The sequence below is a fragment of the Eleutherodactylus coqui genome, chromosome 6 (assembly GCF_035609145.1).
Source record: "Eleutherodactylus coqui strain aEleCoq1 chromosome 6, aEleCoq1.hap1, whole genome shotgun sequence".
NCBI lineage: Eukaryota > Metazoa > Chordata > Amphibia > Anura > Eleutherodactylidae > Eleutherodactylus > Eleutherodactylus coqui.
The window spans coordinates 10,322,726-10,334,363 of NC_089842.1; the positions used below are offsets into that span (position 1 = coordinate 10,322,726).

Genomic DNA, 11,638 nt, shown 5'->3' on the forward strand with positions numbered 1-11,638 from the left:
AGGATTATACTGAGAGGAGACACCTCTATATAGATAACACAGGATCCACCATTCACAACAGGTGATGTCACAGCTCACCTCTTCCCCCTTCCTGCATGGGTAACAGAGCATTCCCACAACACTCTCCCATAGAAGTCTACAGTTGATGGTCCCAATTCAGCTGCTCCTCCTACAACAGAGGTCACAGAACATGACTCCAACACTCTCCCATAGAAGTCAGTGGGGTCCCCTCCTGTGCGTTGTGTCTATGGCCCATGAGGCTGCTGTAAAGCGTATCTCTAAATGCTGTTAACTACAGCTCAGGCAAGATGGCCGTCCCCCATAGTCGTAGAATAAAAAAATCTAATTAGAAAATTAAAACATCAATGAAATGACTTGATTTTAATTAACCCCTTTAGGACCGCCTCTCTTTTCCATTCTTGGTACTTCCTCCCCACATTGCCAGATTTAGAGTTTTGTACATTTAAAAAAATATCTTTGGAAGAAAATGTAATTCTTTTCTCCCGCCATAGCCTTTTTATTGATCCCCGTCGCTGTGAGGCTCGTTGTTTGCAGGACGCCCTGTGGTTTCCACTGGCACCACTTTGGGTCACATATAACTGCGCCTTGTCAGTGGTCTGTGCCTACAGGGTCGCCGGGCGCACAGAGTATAGATGAGCCGTGGATTTGTATGTATTGTGTCAGTTTTTAGAACTTTTTGCTTTTCCGTTTCTTTAGATTGGAACCGGCTTCACAGATGAAGACTTAGAGAATCATTACAAGTTTCTGAAGGTAATTATTCATCTGCATCGGTCGTACTTAAATCTGCCAATACGTTGGATAACCGGGGTCAGCGGGTGATACGTTCCCCAGATGTGGGCAAGGTCTTCGATAGCGTGAAATGTGGATTCTTGTGAGCAGCGCCGACTAACATGGGACTAGAATACTGTTGTACGGGGCTCCTAGAGCTCGGGTGAGGGGGGATAACAGCTTGGCAGGGGCACATGGCAGGGTTGTGTCTCCCCTACTCTTCGCAGTTACTGTAGAACCACTAGCGGCGGGCATATGGGCACACCTGGGCGTGATTGGATTTCGGAGAGCAGGATTGGCAGATTGGAAGGGGGCTGGGATACCATTAAAGTATACATCAGCCTTCAAATACCTTGGCATTCCAATATCCATGCCCTCATAGAGCCGTGAAACACTGAATATTGACCCGTCGTTGCAGAAATATAAACTGGAGGTTGGAGTAAGCTGCCGCCGCCGTCCGTCACTGTAAACCTTATAAAGATGATCTGGATGCCGGAGCGTCTCTGTATCTTGCCTAACAGCCCAGTGTGGGTCTCACGAGTGTTTTATAAGGTCCCCGGCTATTCTAAGAATTCATTTGGGAGGAGGGACCTGCCCGTATAAGACTAGAAGCATTAGAGCGCGACAAACGTGATTGCGGTTTGTCTGCCCCGCTCCCAAGTACATTTCTTGGCTGCCCAACTGCAACATATTAGTGGCTGGAAGGGCAGAACTCTAATCGGACTCCCTACTGGAGGCCTTGGAAGCGCATCATATTAAGTGCTCCCTACACTCCTATCTGTTGCATCGGGTGTGACGGAAATTGGGGGAGATGCTTGGTATCCTGGGCTGCACACAATATCTGGGACTCCCCCTGGTTCCCGGAGCTCGTTAGTCTGGGGGGGGGGGGGGGTTGGAAGATGGAAATATAAGGGGATAAGATTATAAATGTTCAACGCGTTGCAAACTGCCTTCTGAATAGGAATTGCATATTTTTTCAATATCTTCAGCTTCGTCATGCTTTCTAGAAAGATGCGGCTATCGTGGGGGCTGGGTAACTTTGGGCCATGCCATTGCCCCTTTCTAGAGTCTTCGTTGTTCTGAATCCTCCGCCGGTCTGATCTCTAAGCTATAAAAATGTAAATTGATAAAAGAATTAGATTGATTCCCTCCAACTCTCAAAGCATGCTGGGAAGGGGAGTTGGGACCTGCTGAAGTCTCACAATGGCAGGAAGTAGTCATCCTGACTCCAAAACTTGTCACAGACCTTCCCAATTATGTCTTCTGCTCGGAGTATACAGAACTCCGGCTTGCTTGCACTCTGGAGATTCTCCATTGTGTAGTAGAGGCAAAACTGGAGTCACTAATCTTACCCACCTGTTCTTGACCTGCTGTCGACTAAATAGGTTGCATTAGCCATTATTAAGGGTGTATATGCGGTTCAGCAGGAGCCCACAGCCCACCTGTGTATCTTACGTCCTGTGGAGGATCCCCCACTTTCTGATTCAATAAAGGGGTTGTCCCGCGAAAGCAAGTGGGTCTATACACTTCTGTATGGCCATATTAATGCACTTTGTAATGTACATTGTGCATTAATTATGAGCCATACAGAAGTTATAAAAAGTTTTTCACTTACCTGTTCCGTTGCTGGCGTCCTCGTCTCCATGGTTGCCGTCTAATTTTCGCCGTCTAATGGCCAAATTAGACGCGCTTGCGCAGTCCGGGTCTTATCTTCTCAATGGGGCTCTGTGTAGCTCCGCCCCGTCACGTGCCGATTCCAGCCAATCAGGAGGCTGGAATCGGCAATGGACCGCACAGAAGCCCTGCGGTCCACGGAGGGAGAAGATGCCGGCGGCCATCTTCACCGGGTAAGTAAGAAGTCACCGGAGCGCGGGGATTCAGGTAAGCGCTGTCCGGTGATCTTTTTTAACCCCTGCATCGGGGTTGTCTCGTGCCGAACGGGGGGGTTGAAAAAAAAAAACCCCCCGTTGCGGCGCGGGACAACCCCTTTAAAGCTGGCAGTGGCGAAAATGCCTTATAAGGTCCGAACACTTGTGGCGCAGAAATGGATACAGCATGTAAAGGGTTAACAGCCGCAATCCTAGTCCTATCTGACTGTGACTGCTGCTGCCGGGTGTAATCTGTCAGACGGCCAACACCAACCATGTATTAAGGGGGCTCGGCTACTGCGCCCGTTCCACGTAGCAACGCCCAACGAAGGGGGTAAAATGTGTGGAAGTTTTTCGAGGGTTAACGGAGAATTGTGCTTAAAATGATGACATTAGATTAAATTTTGACTGTCGTCCTTCCAGGATCAGGTGATCGACAGTCCGAGAAGCTACTACCGCTGGGATAGCGCCGCGGAGCCGGACCATTGGTTCGAACCTGTCCAAGTCTGGGAAGTAAAATGTGCCGATCTGTCTATTTCCCCCGTCCACAAGGCAGCGATTGGGCTGGTACGTTACAAGGCGTCACTAATACCCGGGCATGTAATCCTCTGTGGGCATCCGGGACTTCTGTCACGGCAATGTTTTGGTCATGGAGGTATGACGTGTGCCCCAACACTAGACTCACTAGCTGATATCCCCGTTAATGAGTCTCGTTATCCCCTTCCCACTATAGAATGTGCACTTTACGTCTTGTGGGGTCGGGGTATTATGAAGAGAGATAGCGGGGTGACCTCCCTTCGTGCAGCGCGAGCATCGGCTCCACTCAGCCGCGCTGCTGTTCAGAGCTATTAACCATTTAAATGCTGCCGACAATTCTGAGATGGGGGGGGGGGGGGGGGCGTGCAGGTGACATGGCAGCCGGGGGCCTTCTGAGGCAAAATTCCCATCAAGCCATCCCTGTGGGGTGGCTTGATAGACTACCTGTCTGATCGCAGTATGATGTAATGGTATGGCATTTCATCATACTCCAGGAGCGATCAAAGCATTGCAAGTTGTTGTCCCCTATGGGGACTTAAAAAAAAAAGTAAAAATAAGAACAATAAAGTTTTTTACTAATTGTTGAAAAAAAAAGGAATAAAAGTAACAAAAAACCTTTTTGCCATATTTACAATAAAAGAACCTAAATTATAAATCAAAAATGCATATATGGTATCGCTGCGTTTGAAAGTCCGATCTATTAAAATGATGCATTATTTACTGCGCACGATGAACGTTGAGAAAAAATAAGGACCGCCAGAAATGCACCTTTTTTTTGGTCACCCTGTCTCCTAGAAAAAATGCAATAAAAAGCGATCAAAAATCGTGTATGTATTCCAAAATGGTACCAACGCAAATTACAGGACGTACTGAGATGATTTCTGCAGGAAGCACACAGCTCCATTCTCACTGCAGTGGTCACGCTTGGTATAGCAGTCATTCACTTCAATAGGAACTTTACCTGTAATACTAAGGCTGGCCACTGCAGTGAGAATGGAGCCGTCTGCTACCTGCAGAAATCAGCTCAGTACGCAAGTACATCCGCCCAGTGAACAGCTGATTAGGCAGGGGTCTCAGCAGGTGGACCACTGCCTATCTACCACTGCTGGCCTGAGGATGGGCCATTAGTAGATTACAACTGGACAACTCCTTTAACCTGTTCCAATCCACGGTCGGACATCTTCCGACGTAATCACGGATACCTGTACAGCTCTGATGTCAGAAAAGACGTCAGGCAGGGTATAGTTACACTATTCTGCCAGCTGCCATCATTTGGCATTAGCCAGCAGATGGCGCCGTTGTATAATTGCAGAAACTGCAAGCACCCTAGGAAATGCTCAATCCAAAAATAGATTGAAAAGAGTTAGTCTCCCTTGGGCCCTTTCACAAGTACATTTTGGGTGAAACCTGAGATAGCAGATCTGCATATACCTGGTCATACAGTAACTTTACATCACCGAGACCCCATTTCCTTTGCAACACCTCCAATCAGTTTCTTGCTAGACCTTAGGAGGGCGGTATAGGTCTACGGTAAGTTAAGTTGGTGCCCCCCATAGGCATTCTATCCCATTGCCTTCTATGCTGCATTGGGACCAGACCTGGGCAGGAAGGCTCCACTCATTGGGCTGTAATGGACGATGGCTCCCAGTCCACAGATGAGTTGGTAAGACCGGTAGTTGGACTGAGGAATGCAGAATAGATGAGGAGAAAGAAAAGCAGCATTGATGCTGGAGTTTTGTTACTGTGCCAGGAAAGAGTTTTATGGGGGACGGAGCTCCTGTATAATGCCAAGAAGCCCCAGCTGCTGAGTGACGAGAACTCGGATGACATGGTTCCCAGACCGCTCGGCCCTCATGGCAGTAAATAAAGAGGATTCTCTCCCTGAGGATGTGGCCAATGTGTGTCTTTATAGCAAAAATGACCGAATTGTACTATGTGGGTCAGAATGATTCCAGCGAAACCAAATGATATCCTTTATTTTTATATTGTGCTACTTTTTAAAAATATCTTAAACTAAACCTTCCGTGTCCTCCTCCGACTGCCAGAACTTCATCCATCTGTTTTGCAGCGGTGTGAGGGCTCGTTTTTGGCGGAACGACCCGTGGTTTCTATCTTGGGGCACATAAGAGTCTTTGCTTTTTATTCACATTTTTCTCGGAGACCAAAAAAGTTTACCTTGCGGGATAGATAATGCATTAGTTTAATAGGTCGAATTACGAATGCAGCAATACCAAAGGCTTTGTTTGTCTTTTACATTTTTAATTTGAAAGAAAAGTTTTTTTTTCCCTTTTTTAAATTTTGTATTTTTTTAATTAAAAAAGAATTTTCATTTTGTTTTCCCTTTTCTTTCTCGTCCCCCATATGGGATTTGAACTTGCAATTGTTTGATCACTTATACAATATACTGCATTACTTTAGGACTGCAGTTTATTTGTTATCTATACACATTCTATGACGACGTACTACAAAAAAGTACATGGTAGCCCTGAGACCCCTTCAGAAGGCCACAGGCTGCCATGTAGGGGTGCACCCATACAGCACCCTGCTATCTCATTATGGGGGACATTTAAATGCCACTTTCAGAATTTAAATGGTTAACAGCTGGGATTGGAGTTCTCTCTGATCAGGGCTGCTGCAGCCGGGTGTCCGCTGTCAAACACAACTGCCACCCGCCGTGTATGAAGCGGACTCTGCTCTATACAATGCCCACTCCATCGTACGTGTATGGTGGATGTCGCAGGAGAGCTGGACTTTCCTTGTTTCAGTTGCTCCATTGCTGGCAGCTCCTCCCCGCCCCCCCCCTTTTTTTGGCCACAGCAGTGACTCTTAATTAATAGACAACTGGACTTGCCAATCTGTGGGCACAGCGGCGATGTCGGCATCGAGTACAGTTGTGGCTTGTCATGGCTGGAGGACCACAACTGGTGTGTGAAGGGTAAGTATTGTGCCCATTTGGTTTAACCCTTATCCAGCGGCCATTTGATTTTTCTAATAAGTGGGACGACCCATAAAGTCTTATTAAAGTACGTAAAGCAAATTACATTATTTCAGCTGGAAACAAAAGGAGTCTGATTGGTTTTAGGTGGAGGATGAAAGAGGAATCTCTCTGCGTTTCCCTCGTTTTCTCCGTATTCGAGATGATAAAAAGCCTGAAGAAGCAACTAACAGTTTTCAGGTAAGTTGGTATATTGGGGTTTCCTGCTGATCTCCCGGTTTCAGCAGCTTCCTCAAACTGTGTTGTCAGCAGGCGGGCGTAGCTGGCAGTTCATTGACAAGCCACCCAGCATGTATAGCCACTGTGTAGCTTTCAGCACCTTTCGATATATTCCCCAATATGTACCAGTAACACTGGTCATGTTGGCACTTCAGAGGTTTGAGTTGATGCCATCGGGGCACGTAAATTGTGGCTCTTTGATTGTTTGCAGGACTACAAGTCTATAGGATATGTTGTGTATATTACATACCTTCCGTCTGTGGTTACCAACCTGCCAGTTTCAATGGCAGAGGGGTGTCTAAGATAAGGTTGGAAGTTCTCCATTTCGGTAGTGACAGGGGTGTAGCTACAGGCTAATGGGCCCAGGTGCAAAAGTTCAGCTTAGGCCCCCCCTATTACCTCACACACACACAGCTACTTTGCATGGACCCCCAATCACCCCAAAATATACATGGACACATTATATATAATCAGACAGCATTAATATGAGAACCTTTATAACATGATGGCTTAGATACAGCTGCTCGGCTCTAGTAAACTGTAATCACCATATAATAGTCAGCTACCAGTTGTACGCATTGATAGTGATTACAGTGTAATTACCTCCAGTGATAACAAGTGACCTCTTCTCTGATTGACGTCGTCCACTTTCTCTTCTCTATCCAGACATAAAAATTTCTTAAAGCTACAACTCGTGTCTGCACACGCTCCACATCCTGCTGTTACCCCTAATGCCTTCACAGTAAAAGTGCTCCCTCTTGTGCCCCACAAAGTAGTAATTCCCCCGTAGTCACCACCAGAAGAACGAGTGTCTGCTTTGTGCTCTTACATAGTAATAGTAATTTTTATTTCTTAAATTCCTGCTTCCCATGTTTGTAAACCATAAGCCTATACTCGTACTCGACTCTCCCCTCAGCAGATCTGTTGTAGCTTAGGGGCCTGGTCACTACTGCAACCCCTGCGACCCTTATTGCTATGCCAGTGACTAGTGACCAAAGAAGGTCGTGGTCCCTAAAAACATTGGGCCTATTTTCTATTTACCCAGCTACAAGATTTAATGGGGTACTTTGAGAATCTAAGAAGTGTGAAGAGCAATAACATGTATGCAAGTACTTGGATGAGAATGGAGTAATTAACCAGAGCCAGCATGGGTTTGTAACAAACAAGTCATGCCAGACTAATCTAATTTCCTTCTATGACAGAATCACCGACTGGGTTGATCAGGGAAATGCGGTGGATATAGTTTATCTTGACTTTAGTAAAGCATTTACCAAAGTATCCCATACCATACTTATTGAAAAAATGACCAACTCTGGGATTGACAAGGCAACTGTGAGGTGGATTCACAACTGGCTGAGTGATCATACTCCAAGAGTGGTCATAAATGGCTGCACATCCAAGTGGAAGAATGTATCAAGTGGGGAGCACAAGGCTCTGTCCTAGGCCCAGTGGTGGTCAACATTGTTATAAATGATCTGGAGGAGGGAATCGATGGGAAACTGATCAAATATTCAAAAAGATCTAGAAAAGCTTGAACAGTGGGCAGAAACTAACAGAATAGTATTTAACAAGGAGAAATACAAAGTCCTACATCTAGGCAAGAGAAATGAAAAAAGCACATACAGAATGGGAGGAATTGGGCTAAGCAGCAGCACATGTGAAAAAGACTTGGGTATACTAATAGATCATAGACTGAACATGAGTCAACAATGTGATGCAGCAGCCAAAAAGGCAAACACAATTATGGGATGTATTAAGAGAAGCATAGAGTCTAGATCATGTGAGGTCATTATCCCCCTCTACTCTTCCTTAGTCTGACCTCATCTGGAATACTGGGTCCAGTTCTGGGCACCCCACTTTAAAAAACACATAGACAAATTGGAGCAAGTTCAGAGAAGAGTTCCCAAGATGGTGAGCGGTCTGCAAATCATGTCCTATGAGGAATGGTTAAAGGATCTGGGAATGTTTAACAGAAGAGAAGGCTGAGAGGAGACTTAATAGCTGTCTACAAATATCTGAAGGGCTGTCACAGTGCAGAGGGATCAGCCCTATTCTCATCTGCACAAGGAAAGACTAGAAGCAATGGGATGAAACTGAAAGGGAGGAGATTAGATATTAGACAGTGGGGGGGATCAATGAGTGGAACAGGTTGCCACGGGAGGTGGGGAGTTCTTCAATGGAAGTGTTCAAACAAAGGCTGGACAGACATCTGTCTGGGATGATTTAGTGAATCCTGCACTGAGCAGGGGGTCGGACCCGATGACCCCGGAGGTCCCTTCCAACTCTACCATTGATTCTATGAACATGATTTGAGGCACATTCAACATAAACTACCAATATCGGCTACCTTCCTTTCCGCGTTGGTGAGAAGTAGGGTTTAAAATTCTTCCCAAGAGTAAAGCATCTGCAGCCACTAACAGAAAACCTCTCCCGCAGCAATTTTTGACTTGAGCAAAAAGCCCCCAGAAACGGGCAGAAACTCACGTAAAGTCCAAATTTAACCCCTCGCGTACAATCACATACAAGTATGTAGTGGAAAGAGTATCGACCCTCGCTTCTCGCATCACAATGTGCCTGATTATGCAGGGCCCAGAATCTGTGGCCGTACAATCAGCTGGCTGTTGGCTGCTGCTGTTCTATACTGTCAGGTACGTAACAAAGGTCTCCTTCCTTCTTCATCTTGGCCTATAATCCGGACATCTGCTTGAACACTAATTTGCAATAACAAGTGCGACTGAAGGGTGCGCCGAGGGATTATCACTTTTGTTTCCCCGCAGGCGGTATTGGCAGTGGTGAAATCGCACTGCTATTAAATGTCAGCAGGGGTGATATCTATACATTCATTGTGTAACTGTAGCAGTCGGCCTCCTTCACACGACACTTGGGAGGGGGATGGAGTCAGATGGAAGCAGAGGGCTTCTAGGGAAAGTCTGGGAAGGTTTCCCTTTTTTGCATTAGGATCTGTTCGCTTATTCGACAAACTAAAAAAGCCGAATGTGAGAACAAATGTCCCCGAAGGTAGTGTGAGGGCAGACCTCATGTGGAATGTGTTTTGGGCAGCTCCAGATTGATATGGGGCCTAAGCTGTTTAGGATCAAGTATTTGACAGGCTCCAATCCAGAAGGTGGTTTAGACTCGGTGGTTCCTGGGAGGATCATAAATCTCCTGTAAGGAGAAGGGCACTAAACACATGCCGGCGCCAATCAGGGAGCGGCAGGGTGGAAGGGGGCAGCATTGTTTAATATACAGTCAATATGTTGTCATTTAATGTGACGTTTTCTTTTATCTGATTGTTTCCTCTTTTCTATATTTTAGGTTGCTGAACTGTACAAAAAGCAGCAGCAAATACAAAATGTTTCTGTTACAGAGAAAGAAGATGACGACTTCTATTAGAATAGCGTTCGGATATGATGGGTAAAACAGAATGTTGCCATTGTGCTTTATATTTTTTAATAAAGATTTCTGAATTTGGCCCGTGGGCTACAAAAAAAAAACAAAACCTAACAAACTCAGAATACCCTAGCATGCATATGCTTTTGGTGCCCATTCCATGATTGGTAGGGGTAAGTGTCAATATAATGAAGACCAACAACCTTGAAGCAGCAGATCTAGTCTTAAAGGGCTTGTCCAGTTGTAAATCATTTATGGCCTGTCCTCAGGGCAGGCCATCCATAGTAGATTAGTGGAGTCTGCCTCCTAGGATTCCCAGTGCTCAGCTGTTTTCTGGGTTGGTATGCTCTTGCAATGAGCTTATTTCTACAGGAGGCTGACAGGTCCGTTCCCACTGCGATGACCAGGCTTTGTATTACAGGCAAAGTACCAATTGGAGTAAATGACCTGTAATACCAAGCCTGGCCACTGCAGTAGGAACAGAGCTGTCTGCTTCCTGCAGAAAGCAGCTGAGTGCACAAGCGCACCAAGCCAGAGAAGAGCTGATTGGTGGGGATCCCTGGAGGTAGAGTTCCACTGCTATACTATTGACGGCCTATCCGAAGTGTAGGCCATCAATCGTTTACAACTAGATAACCTCTTTTAAGGTTACTTCTTAAGTCAGGGGAAAACGAATACTTTTTCTTATGGAGAGCACTGTGCTGGTGTAGGAATTTTCTATAGGCCATGCAATGCTCTCTTGGATAAAGCTACGCAATTGGGTGATGGAATAATGTCCAGTAGGTGGCGTTGTGGAGACCTTATTCCATCACTCGGTTGCAAGTTTTATTTGTTTAGAGGAAGAGAAAAAAAAAGTGTAATCTATAGATCACCGCGGCAACGGCCCAGCCACATAAGGAAATTACTGCACAATGTAAAAAGTGTACGGGAGCATTTACAGGCCCCTGGTTCACGGCAGATTTTGGTGCTGATTGCGGCCTTTCAATTGAATTGAAATGTAAGACGAGATCTGTGGCAGATCTGCACCAAAATGCATGTGTTTGAACGTACCCTAAAAGACTAAAGCACCTCATGACCTAATATCTACTGTCAGAAGGGCAATCAATGAGAAAAATGGCATTATCTGTAAAAAAGGTAATAAAGCCGGCAAAATACAAAATGTCAAGGAGGATGCTAAAGAAAGAAAAACAATTTCCCCTGAGCCGGCGCACATTTGTCTTGTGTGTGATTCGCGCCCGAGAACTCGCATTGGACACCACACCGACCTGCCCGTCTGTAGGATACATGGACTGTCCACGTATTGACATAGATTTGCGTGTCTGATGACGTAATGCAGACAAGAATAGCACATGCAATGAGCTTTTCCATGGTCTTCCGTGGTCGTATGCATAGCCTCATGGGCTATAATGAGTCAGTGTGCGATCCCTGAATTAACACGGAACCAAATCCGCTCGTGTGCTGGAGGCCTGACACTTCTGTAAATGGTGACTGCACTTCGAGACAACTTGTGTTAATAGCGCAGCCATTGTTATAACTAGCAAAAGTGCAAGTTACATGGCCTGAATTTTTTTGTGCTAAAAACGTGTAGTCCCCCCTAGGTTGTTGGGCACCAGGGCTGCCACTTCCTTCTAATTTGTTGTCCATTACCTATTGTAAATTGAAGTTTGTCTCTAGTAAAAGAAACACAGATATTAATAACAGGAAGTGTAAGTGGGTGTTTCTCTCATGCTACCAATAGAAATAGATGGGAGGGCAAGGAGTTCACAGACATTGCTGCAGCTAATAGTGATTTATGCTCTTGCAACTACCGGAATCACCTTTACACTGCTCAGTACTGCTG

The 11,638-nt window shown here is 45.7% G+C and overlaps 1 protein-coding gene across 4 annotated transcripts in view; it reads left to right on the top strand.

Moving 5' to 3' along the window:
* LIG1 (DNA ligase 1) overlaps positions 1 to 9,880 on the top strand; it is a 64,927-nt gene extending 55,047 nt beyond the window's left edge. For all 4 annotated transcript variants that reach the window (XM_066606201.1, XM_066606202.1, XM_066606203.1 and 1 more), the window contains 4 exons: positions 718 to 771; positions 3,081 to 3,224; positions 6,277 to 6,369; positions 9,724 to 9,880. In XM_066606201.1, the coding sequence (XP_066462298.1) occupies positions 718 to 771; positions 3,081 to 3,224; positions 6,277 to 6,369; positions 9,724 to 9,801 (369 nt within the window). In that variant the 3' untranslated portion in view covers positions 9,802 to 9,880. The remainder of the gene's footprint in view (positions 1 to 717; positions 772 to 3,080; positions 3,225 to 6,276; positions 6,370 to 9,723) is intronic.
* Positions 9,881 to 11,638: the final 1,758 nt, after the last annotated feature.